Here is an 18,393-nt window from a genome sequence, read left to right as displayed (position 1 = left end):
GGTAAATTACTGGTAATTTTTGGTGAATTAATGGTAATTATTGTTTAATTGTTGATAATTTTTGGTAATATGTTGTGACTTTAAGTAGGTTACTGGTAATTTTTGGTAATTTATTGATAATGTTTGGTAAATTTAGGTAATTTTTGGTAATTTGCTGATGATTTTTGGTAAATTACTTACTGGTAATTTATGGTAAATTACTTACTGGTAATTTATGGTAAATTACTTATTGGTAATTTATGGTAATTTTTGGTGTGGTAGCTTTAGGTAAATTACGGGTACTTTGTGGTAAATTACGGGTAACCTGTGGTAAATTACTGGTAACTTTTGGAGAATTCATGGAGATTTTTGGTGAATTATTGGTGATTTTTCCTTTTTGGTATGGTAGCTGTATTTTTTTTTATTTTACAATTTAGGTCAGGTAATTTTTGGTAAATTAGGGTAACTTCTGGTAAATTTCTGGTAAATTACGGGTAATTTCTGGTAAATTACGAGTAATTTCTGGTGAATTACAGGTAATTTCTGGTAAATTACGGGTAATTTCTAGTAAATTGAGTGTAATTTCTAGTAAATTGAGGGTAATTTCTGGTAAATTACGGGTAATTTCTAGTAAATTGAGGGTAATTTCTGGTAAATTACGGGTAATTTCTAGTAAATTACGGGTAATTTCTAGTAAATTACGGGTAATTTCTAGTAAATTACCCTAACAAACCAAACTTGGCGTTTTTATGTCACTAGGATATCTGAATAGCATTTCACGATTTACAATCGATTTATGAAATTCTGTATTGTACAATGACATCGTATGTATGTCTGCCTATATCGATTATGTTGCAGGTATATCTATTGATATCCTCAACACCTTTTTCTCTATCATGATTTCGGTAGGTATCGTTTGGATATCTAGAAAAGGATATATGTTTTGCAATATCTCCAGGTTATTGTTGCTATATTGTGATGATTCTGTGTAAAAGTAGGGTCATCCTATAGATTTCCCAAGATATAGAATGATTTCTTCTATAATTTTGTTTTTGTTTTCTGTAACTTGTGCCTTGTGTAGAGATAAATTATTATCAAAGATGGCTGAAAAGTGACAAAGATGGTTTTTTATTTTCAAACTGTTCACCTGGGTGTTTCATGAGTGTGTCCGTTTTTTGTTTTTTAAAGATGTTGGAATTTTTAAGATGTGTTTTCTAAATTAGTGTATGTGTGTTTGTGTTTGATTGTGTAACTAAAAATGTGAAAATCATGAATTTTGGAACCAAATGAAGTTACTAATGTGAATTCCAATTAGACTACAATTTTGATTTCATTGAGGTACTTTATTTTACTTTAACTAATTATTTCATAATACCCCACTTGGCACAAGAAATAAATAATTCATCGCCGGCACCTCCTCCCTGGGCCGGTGGTGCCCCTAAGTGAGGGTCCCTGGCTAGTGGGCTTTTGATTTTTAGGTTTTTAGTGAGCTGGATTTCTGCAACCTTTTGGCTATAGTAATGTGAAGCGCGAGTGTGAGAGGCTTGAGAGAGGTTGTTGATTTCAAAAATGATATGATTTTCTTGAAATAATTTATATGTATGTACTTTTTTCTTGTCAATTTCTTGTGTAGAATTATTAAAATTGTATTGGTGTAGAATGCAAGTCTTTCAGCTAATACAGTGAGTTATAGAGAATAATTTTGTTTAAAAGAAAAGCTACTGAAGTGAATAATTATCTGTTATATCACTAGTGTAAAAAACTTTTCATAAATCAAACATTACTCTTTGTAACTCACTGTATTCTCTTTGAGACTTACATTCTATTACCAATGTGGTTTTGAAAATTCTATACAAAAATTCACAAGAAAGATATACATACGATATATTTTATGGACATCAACTAGAAATCTGACGAAATCTACAGACATAGGTTAGATATCCTGTGATATATCAAATGATATACCCTGGATATCAAAACTTAAAGCAGCTACAAAAAGGGAGTATGCGCAGCGGCCATGTTTACCCCTGAATTACCATCTATATATGTACAAGATCTACTATGCTTGAAACTACATCACTCGCGTTTATGTCACGGCAATGTCACGGTCGTTGTATTATTGTTACATTTTTCGTGTGAGATTGTAGCTGCTCTATCAAAACTATAATTATCCCTCAGATATCTATGTGGTATATAGTAAAGCAGTACAATGTCTGGTAGAAATAGCTCATCAGATTTCTGAATGTCTCTGAATATAGTTCAGATATAGACAGATTTACAGAGATTTAGCGATATAGGCGGACATTTTGCCATTGTATAGATATAGGAGCGACATGACATCGTTCTGCATAAGACATGGAACGATATCATTTGGTTGTTAGGGTACGGGTAATTTCTCATAAATTACAGTGATTTCTGGTAAACCATGGGTAATTTTTGGTAAATTACGGTATTTCTGCCTCTGGTGAATCATGGGTAATTGTTGGTAAATTACTTACATGTAATTTCTGGTAAATTACGGGTAATTTCTGGTAAATTACGGGTAATTTCTGGTAAATTACGGGTAATTTCTGGTAAATTACGGGTAATTTCTCATAAATTACTGTGATTTCTGGTAAACCATGGGTAATTTTTGGTAAATTACAGTAATTTCTGCTTCTGGTAAATCATGGGTAATTTTTGGTAAATTACATGTGATTTCTGGTAAATGACGAGTAATTTCTGGTAAATGACGGGTAATTTCTGGTAAATTACAGGTAATTTTTGGTAAATTACGGGTAATTTCTGGTAAATTACGGGTAACTTTTGGTAAATTTCTGGTAAATTACGGGTAATTTCTGGTAAATTATGAGTAATTTCTGGTAAATTACGGGTAATTTGTAGTAAATTGAGGGTAATTTCTTGTAAATTACGGTAATTTTTGGTAAATTACGGTAATTTTTGGTAAATCATGGGTAACTTTTAGTAGATAACGGGTAATTTCTGGTAAATTACGGATGATTTCTGGTAAGTCAAAGGTAATTTACTGAATTTGTGAGATGTGGCGGATTACCAGTAACCTTTGGTTGATATGTACGAGTAACTTGGAATTTTAGGAAATTTTTTTGTGATTTTTGATAAAATACTGGTAATTTATGGTCTTTAGTAATTTCTTCAGTAAATGACTAGGAAAGGAATTTACGGTAAATTACTGGTTACTTTTTGTTTGTAAAGTATGTGGTGATTTTTTTGAAAATATCATCGTAAACCTCTCTTCAAAAGAAGAATCAAATTTAGGAACAAGATTGAATGCACCAGAAAAGAAATACCTACTTGTAATGTAACTTTTGGGTGAATTTGTTTGTAATTTTCCTATACTTTTAGCTGGCTTTAGGTGGTTTACTACTCTTATCAATTTATGGTCTTTTGTAATTTGTGGGTAAATGATCGAGAATTGATGGTAAATTTCTGTCAAGTAAATTATCATTAATGATAATTGTGAATAAATTAGGTAGTGATTGTTTGTAATTTTACGTGATTTGTAATTTTCGATAAATTACTGGTAATTTGGGTATTTTTTTTTTTTGGTAAATTGCCGATTAATTTTGCTAGAATTAGTAGAATTACCAATGACTTTTGAGGAATTTATAAGTTGTTGTCACGTTCAGAAGTTGTACTCACTTCGAGTAAGTTACTTGGGGTAATTTTTTGAAAATTTTCGAGCACGGGTGTGATGCAGAAATAGAAATATCATTTTTCAACTTCTCCATCAAATATTTGGTGCTTAAAAACGTGGTAACTCCGATTTCTACCACATCCCCAAGAAGTCCTTCTTTCGGGCTACAAAACGAAAAAAGTTTCAAATTCGTACCATTCGTAGTTCTCGAGTTATTTACGTTCAGATTTCGCTGTACATTTGCCCATCTATTTCACTACAACGTACTGCTTGTCTACACTACTTTTTCGAAACGTTACCTCGCCAACACTGCTACCAGTGTTAACCCAATAGCGCCATCGCGAACCGACGAGCGCGCTCAATTGCTATACCTCTTTATCGACCTGCTACCGTGTTATACGCTCCTGGCAGCGAAATTCGCAGATAATGAAGAAACTTACGTTTATTACGTATATTAAAAAAATTTATTTGTAAAATTCGACGATTTTACAGAAAAAACACGCAGCTCGAATAATATCGACAAATGAAATATGAAATATTTCGTCGTGTTTTGCGGATTCAAGTATATAAGAGCTTACAGCTTACGTTGAAATAATATCGTAATCTTCACCGCTGCGCTGCGCTGTGCTGTGCTCTGTAGTCTGTGCTATGCTATAAGATACACATTACGCTACACTTGAAATCATCGAGGAGGTTTTTTTTTTCATTATTTTTTTGTAAAACCTACACTTTTATACGTAGGCGAAATATTATATTACACGCGATGTTTTAAATATTATATTATGAAAATATGATATTTTTTCGAGGATTTACGTTTAAGTATATTCGAACTGATGCGTGTAATTAGCGTGTCGCGTATCATCATCGCGATCGTAATCGAGGAATGGGGAATTGGGGAAACTTGCATCGCAACCACATACACACGTACGATGCGCTGTTTCAACAGACCGGCAACGTTTTTTAATGTTCCCAATACCAAGAGAATAGAAAAACGTAGATGGTTATCGAAGAAATGAGTGGAAAAAAACCAAAACCACGTAAAAATGTGTAATGGAAAGATATTACCGCTTACCGCGAAGAGATGTTAGCGATGACGTAACTGATATGCGCTTTATTTTAGCGGATGCCGGCTCTGGCAAAGTACACAAGTTTGATTTTACAAGGGATTACGTTTGTGTGAGCTGTCACAAATCATGTCAATGTCTAACTTACGTCACTCTTCCGCATTTAAACATCAATTTGTACTAGTAAAGTAGAAGTGTGGAAGAGGTCCATGGTTGGCCATTGGCGCCGATTTTTTCGCGGCGAAATATTATCCGAATAGGAGACGATCTCCTGCAGAGTTATACTACGCAGCTCATCAAATACGTAATGTTATGGAGAAGTATGCTGGCAGAAGTATAGGAGAAGCTAAAGAGTGTACCGGAGAAGATTTCCATGTTGCTGGAGTTTGTACTTACGGAAGCCAAGCGTGGAAGTTGAAAGAGTTGTATAGTGTAGAGTGTGAAGGGGTGCTGGAGTGAGGAGGAGGTGAGTCTCCCCCTTCCCCCAGTATATCAAAGATGGGCCATGGGATTAGTTTGATGTGACCTTTGGCTTTGGCAGGGATGCCAATCGCGAAATCTACTTGTTTTGTGCTGGAATCTTTTGAGTCTCTGATCACCTATGCTATAGTGCGTATCGAAACTTATAAACTGATAAATTGAATAGATTACGAATTTCTCTCTTCACTTGGAAAAATTTTTCACGAATGCAAATACGTAACGACATCTCTGTATTTCTATACTCATTTTATATCAATGTAGAGTTTCATTTGTTTACCCCTGGGGTGACTCCCAGTTCTCAACTTCTGGCTCGTGCCCTAATTTTACTGAAGGTGATAGTTTGGTCAAGCAATTCCCTTTTCGAAATCACTCTAATGTCTTCAGGCAAAGGTGTGTCAAACGGAGTAGGGGAAGCAGAATAAGCAGGATTTTTAGAAACTTGGTTCCGAACTTGAAGAATGACTCTTGGATGTCATTTTTCATGAAAATTTCAATTTTCAAAAATCTACTAGAAGCTCCAGAACTGTTCAAAATGGTTTGAAATTGTTTCCAATCAGTTTGGGTGTTCGAAAATAGGATCCATTCCAAATTTCGGCTTCTACTTTAATTTGGTAAAATTTTGATTTTTTTCCTATTTTTGATGCAAGTGTGATTTTTATAGATAACTTGACCAAAAATCTAAAAATGCATTTTATTTGCAACAAAGGCGTCTCGGCACCCCCCCCCTCCCTACAGGCAGAAACATTAAGGCGAAAAGTTGGGCATTTTGGGGAAAATTGCATGAGTTGGAAAAAGTTTTTAAAAATTTGGGAAAGTTGAGTAGAAATAGTGTAAGCAGGAAAACTCAAAAAATTTCTCGAACAATAAATTTTCAAAAAAATCATTTTCCTTCAATTCCCTGATCAAAGTTATATGTATAGTCCGGCATATGACAATAGGAGTAATTGCACCCCTCCCCCCCCCCCGCCGATCCTCCGGGACAACTTTTTTCTTGAAGGGGACATCCTAAAGAACATTTTAAAGCAAACTTTCCCCAAAAAAAGTTGGCCTTACTTACAAAATGGCGGCCATTAAAATTTCAAGTGCTAAAGTACGTTTTTCGATTTTTGGTGAATTTTTAAAAATCCAATTTAGGCCAAAAATGAGAGAAAAAATCAAAATTTTACCAAATTGACCAAGAAAGCTGAAATTTGGGATTTACCCTATTTTCGACATGTCAAATCGATTGGAAACGGTTTCAACCCGTTTTGAGGAGTTCTGGAGCCTCCAGCAGATTTTTGAAACTCGAAATTCCCACAAAATTCCATCAAATTGGAGTTGTAAAGCTGAAATTTATTTTGAAAACTAAATTCAATGCGCTACGAAGTACTGCAGGTGAATTTCAAGTCGTTTTGGCGCCTCCAGCGACTTTTTGAAAATTCCTGAAGCCTCCAGCAGATTTTTGAAAATTTATAAATTTCCGCAAAATTTCATCAAACGGAGATAGAAAGTCAAAATTTACTCTGCACTCCAATTTTAACACCCTCTGAAGACGACTTCAGGTGGGTTCAAGTCATTTTAGAGCCTCCAGCGACTTTTTTGAAAATTCCTGGCGCCTTCAGTAGATTTTTGAAACTGGAAATTCCCGCAACATTAATTTATCAAATGGAGTTGGCAAGCTGAAATTTACTTCGCAGACTACATGGTGGTTTCAAATGGTTTCGAAGTTTCCAGCTAGTGTTAGGAAATTTCAATTTTCCAAAAAAACGCCATACAACCTATAAAAAATTCGCTGGAGGCTCCAAAACGACTTGAAACCCACCAACAGTCAACTTCGTAGCGTATTGAAATTAGTTTGCAGAATGAATTTCGACTCTCCATCTCAGTTTGATGTCATTTTGGGGAAATTTCGAGTTTCAAAAATCTACTGGAGGCTCCAGTAATTTTCAAAAAAGTCGCTGGAGGCTCTAAAATGACTTGAACCCACCTGAAGTCGTCTTCAGAAGGAGTTAAAATTGGAGTGTAGAGTAAATTTCAGCTTTCCATCTCCATTTGATGAAATTTTGTGAAAATTTAAAGTTTCAAAAATCTGGTGGAGACCCCAGTAGTTTTCAAAAAGTCGATGGAGGCTTCCAAACGAGTTGAACCCACGTGAAGTCGTCTTCAGAGGGTGTTAAAATTGTAGTGCAGAGTAAATTTTGACTTTCTATCTCCGTTTGATGAAATCTTGTGGAAATTTAAAGTTTCAAAAATCTACTGCAGGCTCCAGTAATTTTCAAAAAGTCGCTGGAGGCTCCAAAACGACTCAAAGTCTACCTGTAGCTGACTTCGTAGCGTATTGAAATCAATTTGCAGAATGAATTTCGGGTTTCCATCTCCATTTGATGAAATTTTGTGGGAATTTCGAGTTTTAAAAATCTGCTGGAGGCTCCAGAACTGCTCAAACGGGTTGTAACCGCTTCCAATCGATTTGGCATGTCGAAAATAGGGTATATCCCAAATTTCAGCTTTCTTGGTAAATTTAGTAAAATTTTGATTTTTTCCCTCATTTTTGGCCTAAATTGAATTTTCAATAATTCACCAAAAATCGAAAAACGCACTTTAGCACTTGAAATTTTGGCAGGTGATGAATTTTTGCCTGATCTTTCGATCTACCTTTGTAAGGTTTGAAAATTTTCGTGCAAGTCCTACGTTGAAACGCAAAATCTGCGATTTCGGCTGACCTGTCAATCAAAATAGCCGCCATTTTGTAAGTAAGGCCAACTTTTTTTTGGGCAAGTTTGCTTTAAAATGTTCCTTAGGATGTCCTCTTTAAGAAAAAAGTTGTCCCGGAGGATCGGCGGGGGGGGGGTGCAATTACTCCTATTGTCATATGCCGGACTAATAGAGAAAAAGAATGGGCTCCTGACGTCAAAAATAAAGTTAAAAATGTTACCTGAAATTTTCCAAAAAAAAAAAATGGCTGATCTCTCCAAACATACCAGCAATGTCAAAACTGCCAAATAGTCCCAACTTTTACTGAAATATCCAAAAAAATGTCTTATTTTTCGCCAAAAATTTGAAAACAATAATTTCTCATTTTTGCCAAAATTGGTTGTTTTTGAAAGTACGTACCAAGTATACAAAAATTATGTCTTGGAAAAAATGAAGAATTGTGAATTTTTAAGAGCTTTTGCCCTCGCTTCGTTTGGGCCTTTATTCTTATTTTAAGCAATTTTAATAATTTTCTGAAAACTATTGCTAAAATTTTCAAATGTTGAAGCCATGGAAATACACTTTTCGCATCAGTTATTTTACTCTTCGAATAATCAATTTTTTCAAAGTTTTTGCTCTCATGCTCTCGCCTCGCTCGGTCCGATTTGAATTGTTCTACTTTGCAATTTTTCAAAAAATTTCAAAAATGAAAAATCAACTTCTGAAATCCAAAAAAATACGTACCTATACCTGTAACCAAATTAACATAAAAAAGTGCGAAATGCCCCTTCCAAAAGTTGCTCAATCCACACCTGGTCAATTTGCTGGAAACTCCTTGAAGAGGGATCTCGAATAAAAAGTTGGAAAAATTTCAGTTCCCCCCCCCCCTCCCTCCACGACACATTACTTCGTCTCGCCTCTGTCTCCAGGGAACTCCGAACTGCCCAAACGTATCTAAAACTAGGAAGAGGACGTTCCAAAATTCATTCTGGAAATTTGGTTCTTCTCTGGAGGGGGAGGGGGAGAGGAAGCGGTCACAAAGATTCAGATTTTGATTTTAAAATTTGATTCAGAAAAAATATTTTTTCACCTCACTTCCCTCCGTCAATAAAATTTGAGACTTTCAAAATTGAAATCTGCCTTTTGGCATATATGTACAATGTACATACATACGTAATTTTAATATTATAAGTATAGTATTGTAAGGTATTTATGATCCCCAAAATTTGATCGTTTCGAGAATGTCTTTTTTTACTAACCTTGAAAAGTTGAAAACTCGAATTTAAGCTCTATTGACAATATCTCGTAATATGATTCAGGTATAAAAATTTTTAATTGCACATCAATATCACGCTACAAATTTTTTATTACGTGGATTGATAAGGAAATAATTCGCGTGTGTTTGTATTTTATGTACCTACTTACTATAAAATGGTGATTGGTACGTCTACTTATTTTTTATTAATTTAGAATGTATTTTTCGCGATAAAAAGTATTCTTCTATCGTATCGTCCGTTAAATTACTTACTTTCAGAGATTTCATTTAAAATGTTTGCCAAATGCCAAATGGTCGAAAGTAGTTGTAACTGTATCTGACATCTATAAATTTCTAATACCTAACTCGCCTACGATGTAACATGAAATGCAATTTTCTTAATGGATCTGATACGTGCAATTTAAATGCATTCTCGTCGAATTGAAATGATCGAATTTTTACTGCAGTTGTTCAAGATATACCTACCAAAGTAGTACGTAAAAAAGAAACATTTCGGAAATTTGCTAATGCTATTAGATTTTGTTCAGTTTGCGTAATAAAATTCAAGAAACCTGTTATGGGTGTTGAACTGAATTGAATTTTAGTCTGTCTTTTGCATTTTATTGTAAAATTCGTGAAGCTGTGAACAGGGAGAGAGATCAGGAGGTGGAGATAGAGGGAACAATAATAACTTTCAGATGAAATTAGGCGTTGTGCTGGAACTTGCGCTGGAACTACTTATGTGTGTGGTTTTTGACCCTCGCCTATCATCATTTTGAAAACATTCTGAAATCTGAATAGCTGCCTAATCAAAATTTTAGCTATCCTAATTAGACCATGACTTGCTGAGTATTTGACAAATTTTTCAATACCATTTCAAAGTTAATAGCCCTATTCTTTATTGGCAGGTTTACCTAAAAGTATAAAATGATTTTTTTGGAGCGATGTGAATTGTGCAATGATAGATTTTTTTGCTGTGGTACATAGAATATTTTTGCGAAGAATTTGGTGAAATAGTGTTTCTCAAACTGTCATATCAACTCTTGTAGAGACAAAGTTTACACTTTCCTTATTTTTTGTAAAGTCTTGGAAAAGATTTTAAGTATTCGAAATTTAATCAAACTATAGGTTTGTTTTTTCAGTGTGTGAAAACCATTTTAAATGGTCATGCACCCAAGTCTGTATCATACATACGTATTATGTGTATTTACCTTTTGAATTATTTTAGCTGCGAGATAACTGTCAAAACTAATGTATTTTTTTGTTTCCTCTGTTTCAGGTGAGTTCAGATTTTTATGTTGAAAGAAGCGAAATAATATACAAATACCTATGTGAGTTAATTGTTTACCTATATTATGCAAAAATGATGGATTGGGAAAATAAATCTTTGATTCTGGTTTGTCAGTAAATAGTGTTGTTAACAAACAAATTTGTTTCATTTGGAAAATATTCCTATTTCAAAAATGATTAAAGTGGGGCGGGAGGCGACTCGTTACCGGATTACTTTTCCAAATATTTATGAGTCTTTTTAGGTAGATGATAATAACTCGAAGGGGGGGATGCGGAGCTGTGGTCGACACAAAATGATGACCAAAACTGAAACCACTAAAAATGTACGTACATAAAAACTACTGAAATTGTCATTCAACCAAAACCGAAACAGTAAAACAAATTCTTTCGTATTTTGATTTTGGTAATTTCCAAAAGTCTCGCAATTTGCATTTAAAAAATGCAAAAAATTTGGCATTTTATTCAAATTGCCAAAAAAATTTGATTTTTGGCCAAAGTTGGTGAAAATTATTGTGTTTTTTGCAAAGATTTAAAACAATTTGCACTCTTTTTCAAAAATTGTCTTGGTGTGTCGCTTTTTTGCCAAAACCAGTAAAATCACTAAAAAGGCCTTTTATTTTGCTAAAATTTGTCAAAAGTTTCGCTTATTGGCCGAAATTGCGAAAATTTTCACTTCGTTGCTCAAAATCGCCAAAAAAGTACAATTTTTTTGGAAATAATCGCCAAAATGTTCTGTTTTTTGCGAAAATTGTACGAATTCCTGTCAAAATCTACTCGTATTTTAAGAACGAAAAGTTCATGGTTATTTCAGTGATTTTTTTCTCTGCTATAAAATGTTTTGCCTATTTTCTCATTGCATTTTGGTTACTTTTTGATTATACTATCTCCGAGATTTTTTGGTTTCTAAAATTGTTTTTTTTTTTTTTTTTTTTTTTTTTTTGAGAATGGAAGTATTTATATTGGAGGGGAGGGGGTGAGGAGAAGAGGAGCGTCAACGATTTGTGTGGACAGTTGTTTTTAATCAGATGTAACCTCTTGGATCACTAGACGAAAAAACGAACAGACAATGAGACAAACAGACGAAAGACAAGAAGACGAACAGATAAAAAGACAAACAAACAAACTGATGAACAGACCAACAAACAAACAGACAATCAGCCAAAAGATGAAAAGATGAAGAAAAAGACAAAAAAAAAAAGATGAAAAGACAAAGAAAAAGATGAGAAAGATGAAAAAGATGAGAAAGACGAGAAAGACAAGAAAGGCGAGAAAGGTGAGAAAGGCGAGAAAGATGAGAAAGACATTGACATTTTATTATTTCTTTCATACAATACAATCTTATTAATAGATACATATTACGACCCCACCAATACCTTTCAGTGAGTGGGGGATCAGCTCTCTCCTCATTACATAGACAGAAACAAAAATACAAAAATAAGAAAATAATGATAAAAATAAAACAATAAAGAAACAAATAGATAGATAAGTAGATAAATAGATAATTAACCAACACTCAGCCACTAGAGAATAGAAAGACCAGAGAGCGAACAGTACCCTACAATTAATAATTTCCAAACAACTTGCTGTAATAGCTCGGTACACCACACTAACATTCATTCATCTAGGATGGATAACACATATTCCTCAATCATTCTTTTGAAACCATTTACACTCGCATTTTTACATTCCACTGGCAAACTGTTATACAGATGGGCAGCAAAATATCAAAAAACTGACCTAGACATTGACTCAACACCCAACGCAGCACATCTAGTACATCCCACCCCCACAGCATAGCCAAATGCGTCTCTATACCTGTGCATCAGAGATCAGAGATAACACAGTGATGTAATAAAATTGCCTCACCTTAAAGATACCCAAAGAACGGAAAACTGGCTGAGAGGGAGCGTCCCAGCGTTCACCAGCAACTAACCGAGCGGCTCGCTTTTGAAGCATCAGTAGTGGCCCGATCCAGCATGTAGCCGCACCCCCCCCCCCACTGCGATCCCATACCTCAAGGTACCCTCAAACACAGCCACATAGAACCTCCGAAGATGAACACCAGACACCAAACCACTCAAGTAGCAAATCAGTTATACAATTTTAGATAATTTTGCCCTCAAAACCAAACAGTGTTCCCTCCACGTCAAGCACTGATCTACCCACACGCCCAAGTACCTGTGTTTCTCCACCTTAGGTATACCAGAGCTGGACAGGAGCAGAGAGCACCACACTCCCTCTCATGGAGGAAAACCTTACCTCTTAAGTCACGCACATATCCATTTTGAAAGCCAAAAACAACAAGCTCTGACTTCGCAGCATTCACCCTAAGCCCGTGCTGAGAGAACCAAAGACTGCTCCTTTGTAGGTCACTATTCAGCGCACTTATCAGTTCATCCTCGGAGTCAGCAGATACAATGAGTACCGTATCATCCGCAAAAGCACTTGCAATACCTCTCAAGGGCAATTTAAGCAACTCATTGATATAAATCAAGAAGAGGTACGGACCTAAGATACTACCCTGCGGAACTCCACGAACAACTGGTACCTCCACACTCAATGAATCTCCTAGTCGCACACTCTGAGCTCTCCCCGACAGATAAGAGCGAACAAAATTTTATTCAAACCTCGCGACCAAAAAGCTGAAAAATAACACGAAATAATTGTGAATTTTTAATTTTGGATTTCAGTTACCAACTTTGCAATAAGACAATTAAAATTTTTGTCGAGTATAAAAGCATCGGTTTTGAAGATTTTAAAAATAATTCATAATTAACTCCTCCTTCCAAAATTTGTTTCAACTACGTCTGTCGACTAATTGGCGTGAAAAATGTTAAAGGTGGATGGGGAAGGGGGAGGGAGGTCTGGATTAAAAATTTGGAAAAATCTTGCGAAAAAGGCTGGGAAAATTTCAGACTACTCCTCTCCACCCTCTCCTCCGACACATTACTTCGTCATGCCTCTAACAGTAAGGCTGGACTCTTTCATGAATCGGAATTATTGTATACGTACATGCATGAAACCTCATCTTGAAGGATGAATTTTCTGCAAAACTTATCATCTTAAAAAGATTAGATTGATCTTGACAGTCACCACGTCATTTCTCACGACTGGTTTTTTGGCACTCGAGAGAAATTTTTACGACCCTGGTGCATTATTCACTGCTCAGAATTGAACTAGTCACGCTTATACTCGTATGTCAATCGATTGCATGGGAAAATTGGCGATTGCAAATTTCACGAGAATAAAATTTATCGACGATGAAGATGCTGAAGAGGGTGAAGTCGTCGAAGGTGAAGGGTAGGGTACGTACAGTCGAGATAATGCATGTAATGTAATACGAGTACATATACAAAACCTGTTAAAAGGTATATTAGGTACATTATACTCGTATGGTTGAAAGATGAAAAGAGCAGCGCTGAGCGCGGTACGGTTTGACGTTGTGGTAAGAGAATAAAGAGGGAGCACGGTGTAAATAATCTGTTATCTCGGGCTGGGGCGAGTGGGACGGACGCGAAGTTCACGGCAAATCAAATGAGCGCGAGCGCAGCGCGACAGTCGCGAGCGAACTGGCTTATGTGATAGAATCGTGGAGAATATGTTCGTGAGTCTGCGTACTGGTATCACCTCCGAGACCGACGACGTCGAAACGTTCGAGTTCGATCGCGTTTACTACTCGTATTATTTAATCGCGAAATTAATATTACCAAGAACCGAATACTCCTCGTCGACGATGGAGGGTATTTGATAAATAAAAAAAAGTGGAAAAAAATTCGATACTTGATCACAGCGAGAGTGATCCAGCAATCCGAATCCTCGAGCTTTCGAATCTAATCTTCCTCAAACGTGTGCGGTGTCCGAAATCTTCGCGTGGTTTTTTTCGCGTCATTTTCGAATTAATACCTACCTAAGTATAAATGATCAATCGTCATGTGTCACGAGGAGGAGATACAATGAGTGCGACTTCGAAATCGGCCACCAACAGTCCGATAATCGCGCCGAAACCGATCATTTCGCCGTCTTCGATCAGCGTCACCAACAGCCCGCGAATCTGCCGGTCGCAGAAATACGTGCAGAAGATCCTGGAAAATGAGAAAGTCCAAGAAGAAGCCCGCCGATTGCTGATGGACGGTCAGCAGAAGCTGGTCATTATACCGATGGGCAAAAGCGGAGCTAATGGAAAGATAACTCCCCAAGTTCGAGTCTGCTCGACGAGTGTGGCCAACAGCAGCGATAGCAGCGATGGTAAAAGGACACCTCCGAGAAGGAAACGACAGCAGCCCACCAATAACGTAGGAGGAGGCAGCGGCAATATCTCCGGCAAAGGGTACCACCATCAGCATCATCATCAGTCTACGATTTGGAAACCGAGTGTGCAAAAAACGCCCAGAAATTCGCCCAGCTTGAGGAGCCTGAAGGCGATGAATATCGAAGAGAAACACGAAGCTGGGCTGCTGCCACCGTCTCCCAGCTTGAGATCGTTCACCACGTACAACGATATGCCGGTATCGAATACGCTCAGACCGTTATCAGACGTCGTCTCCGTCAGATCGCTGGTGTCGATCGGGATGGGATCGACGGATGGCAAGAAATTGGTCATTAGGAGGGTTCCGACGTCGCCTTCGGATTTATTGAATTTTGCTCACGCGTCGCCGTAAGTTACCTTACCTACTTAAGTACTCTTCTTGCTTAAATTGATTTAGTAGAAAAGCGTCTGCAGGTATCCGCCTCATGGACCTGGGCCGAGCCCCCCGGCATAAGGCATTTTAGTCCAAGGTGCCATGCCATTGCCAATGCCACTGCTACCTGTAATCTCTTCTTCGCAAATTCCCCGTTAGATTCACACCACGTGATAAACGCCGCGCGGATACGATTCGAAGAATTTATAGCGATGTTTGTGAAGATGCCTAAATCTCATTCTGCTCGCTACTTGTACGAGTACTATCGGAAAATACCAGTTTGGTATGTGTGATTCATTAAAAAAAACTCAATCAGTGAGTCAATAAGACAAAGCAATCGTGTCCTAATTCTATACATCGAATTTTAGTGTAGGTATCTACTTCTTTTGATTAGAATTGTTGTATTATAGCAGTTGATTCGTCCCTCGAGACACGTGTGTGGGTCAGTTCAGTCGGTGTATGTGTTGGGCTTGAACCAGGGCCATAATGGGGGGGGGGGGTGGGAGGATAATTCAAGAAGATGGAGATGACGAACCCTTTAGTCATTGGTCATTTTGGTGACAGATTTTGGAAAATTTTTTACCTGTCGAAGTTCTAAATCAAAACAAACAAAAAATTGAAAATTCCTCCCCTTTCCTCCTCCTTTGGAATCTGATTCAATTTCGTTAACTTTTGCTTTCGTCGAAGTTCTAAATCAACAAAAAAATCGAAAATCTCCCCCCCAACCCCTCCTTTGGAAGAAAAACGTCAATTCTTACCTTTCGTCAAATATCTAAATCAAAACAAAAAAAATCAAAAAGTCACCTTTTATTTTCCTCTCTTGGGAATTTAATTGAGTTAGAAATTTTCAATTTCCGCCTTCGCCAATCGCCAAAGCTCTAAATCAACAAAAAAAAATATCGAAAATCTCTCTTCCCTCCTTTGGAAGAAAAACGTTGTCAATTTTTACCTTTCTTCACAAAGATCTAAAACAAAAATTAATCAAAAGTCACCCCTTCCTCTCTTGAGAATTTAATTGAATTAGAAATTTTTCTCAATTTTCGTCTTCGTCGAAGGTCTAAATCAACAAAAAAAAATCGAAATCCCCCCCCCCCCCTCTGAATCTGATTGAATGAGAAATTTCGTCGATTTTCGCCTTTGCCAAAGCTATGAATCGACAAAAAAATTATCGGAAAACCCCCCCTCCTCTCCTTAGAATATGATTGAATGAAAAATTCTAAATCAACAAAAAAAATCGAAATCCCCCCCCGCCCAGAATCTGATTGAATGAGAAATTTCGTCGATTTTCGCCTTTGCCAAAGCTATAAATCGAGAAAAAAAATCATCGGAAATCCCCCCCTCTCTCCTTAGAATATGATTGAATGAAAAATTTTGTCAATCTTCAACTTAGTGGAAGTTCTAAATCAAGACCACGAAGTCTCCCCCCCCCCTTCCCCACCACCATTTGAAATTTGATTGATGAGAAATTTCGTCAACTATCGCATTCGCCAAAGCTCTAAATCAACAAAACAAATTTGAAAAGTTCCCCCACCCCTTGGAATCTAACTGAATAAATAATGTTGTCAATTGCTCTAAATCAGCAAAAAAATCGAAATCCCCCCCCCCCCAACCAGAATCTTCGTCAATTTTCGCCTTTGCCAAAGCTCTAAATCAACAAAAAAAATCGAAAATTCCCCCTCCTCCCTTTAGAATATGATTGAATGAGAAATTTTGTTAATTTTCAACTTTGTCGAAGTTCTAAATCAAGACCACGAAGTCCCCCCTTCCCCACCTCCATTTGAAATTTGATTGATAAGAAATTTCGTCAATTTTCGCCTTCGAGCTTCGCCAAAGCTCTAAATCAACAAAACAAATTTGAAAAGACCCCCCACCCCTTGGAATCTAATTGAATAAATAATGTTGTCAATTTTTACCTTCGTCGAAGTTCTGAATCAAAACCAAAAAAAAGTCAAAAATTCCTTCCTCCCACTCTTCTTTGAAATTTGATTCAATCTCGTAAACTTTTGCCTTCGTTGAAGTTCTAAGTAAATGAACAAAAAAAATCGGACCCCCTCCCTTTGGAACCTAATTGAATAAAACATTTTGTCAATCTTTACCTTCGTCGAAGTTCTAAATTGAAACAAAAAAAAAATCAAAAAGTCCCCCCTCCCCCTTCTTAGGAATCTAATTGAATGAGAAATTTTGTCAATTTTCGCCTTCGTCGTCGAAACTCTGAATCAACAGAAAAAAATCGAAAATCTCTCCTTCCCTTTCGAACCTGATTGAATGAAATTTTTTTTCTGTTTTTACCTTCGCCGAAGTTCTAAATCAAAACAAAAAAAAAATCAAAAAGTCCCCTCCCCCTCCCAGAATATGACTGAATGAAAAATTTTGTCAATTCTTACCTTTGTCGTAGTTCTAAGTTTAAAAAAAAAAAATCGAAAATTCTCCCCTCCCTACTTTGGAATTTGATTCAATTTCGTAAACTTTTGCCTTCGTCGAAGTTTTAAATCAACAAAAAAAAAAAATCAAAAATCCCCCCCCCCACCCATCGAACCTAGGTAATTAAATGAAAAATAACTACACAAAAAAAAATAGAAAAGTATCCCCTCCTCTTTTGAATAAAATTAAATGGAAAATTTCCCAAGTTTGTATATCTTCGTCAGCTTTTTACAAATGTTGAATGCACCAATCAAAAAAATTGAAAAAATTCCCCTTCCTTTTGAACCTGATTAAAAGGATCCAAAAGTTATTCTTTGAGCTTTTATGGAAGCAACAAGCATCATACTCGATTATGTATTCATTTTTTATTAGTTGGGAGAAGCGTGATTTAGAAAAGGTCTTCTCACCGCAACAAAAAAAATATCAAGAAACACAATTTTTAAATGCAAAGGGTGATTCAAGGCTGAATTTTCTATTTGCTTGAAATATCTCAAAAATGATAGGTTGAAGTCTTTCTGGAAATAACTGGATAATCACACACACAAGGGAGTAATTAATTGTTTATAGAATATCGTTTCTCTTTGTTTTATTTTTGTTTTTGGTAAAATTTTTATTGCTTTTCAAAAATTATTTTCTTCTCGGCCGGCAGTCGGCACTCTTTATTTATTTATTCCCAAAAGGTCAATTTGGGTTACTATGATGAAAAATTGAACTTTTTCCCTCATTTTTAAAAATAAAAGACCTTAATTTTATTTTGGTATTTTTTTTTAATTTGCACTTCCAAAAATCTTTTGCTCTCATCTCCGAAGTATCATTGGAACTTGTAGCCCTCCAACTATACCGGCAAACCTCCCTTTCTGGGTCAGAATTTTTTTTTGGTAAATAATCCATTTTTCG

At 36.2% G+C, this 18,393-nt stretch overlaps 1 protein-coding gene across 1 annotated transcript in view; it reads left to right on the top strand.

Moving 5' to 3' along the window:
- Positions 1 to 13,933: 13,933 nt before the first annotated feature.
- LOC135833720 (sodium- and chloride-dependent GABA transporter ine-like) overlaps positions 13,934 to 18,393 on the top strand; it is a 67,459-nt gene continuing 62,999 nt past the window's right edge. The window contains exon 1 of the mRNA XM_065347475.1: positions 13,934 to 15,050. Within this exon, the coding sequence (XP_065203547.1) occupies positions 14,314 to 15,050 (737 nt within the window). The 5' untranslated portion in view covers positions 13,934 to 14,313. The remainder of the gene's footprint in view (positions 15,051 to 18,393) is intronic.

This window comes from Planococcus citri, chromosome 2 (assembly GCF_950023065.1).
Source record: "Planococcus citri chromosome 2, ihPlaCitr1.1, whole genome shotgun sequence".
Lineage (NCBI taxonomy): Eukaryota > Metazoa > Arthropoda > Insecta > Hemiptera > Pseudococcidae > Planococcus > Planococcus citri.
The sequence above is the reverse complement of the archived record's forward strand: the minus strand, read 5'-3'. Positions and strand labels throughout refer to the sequence as shown.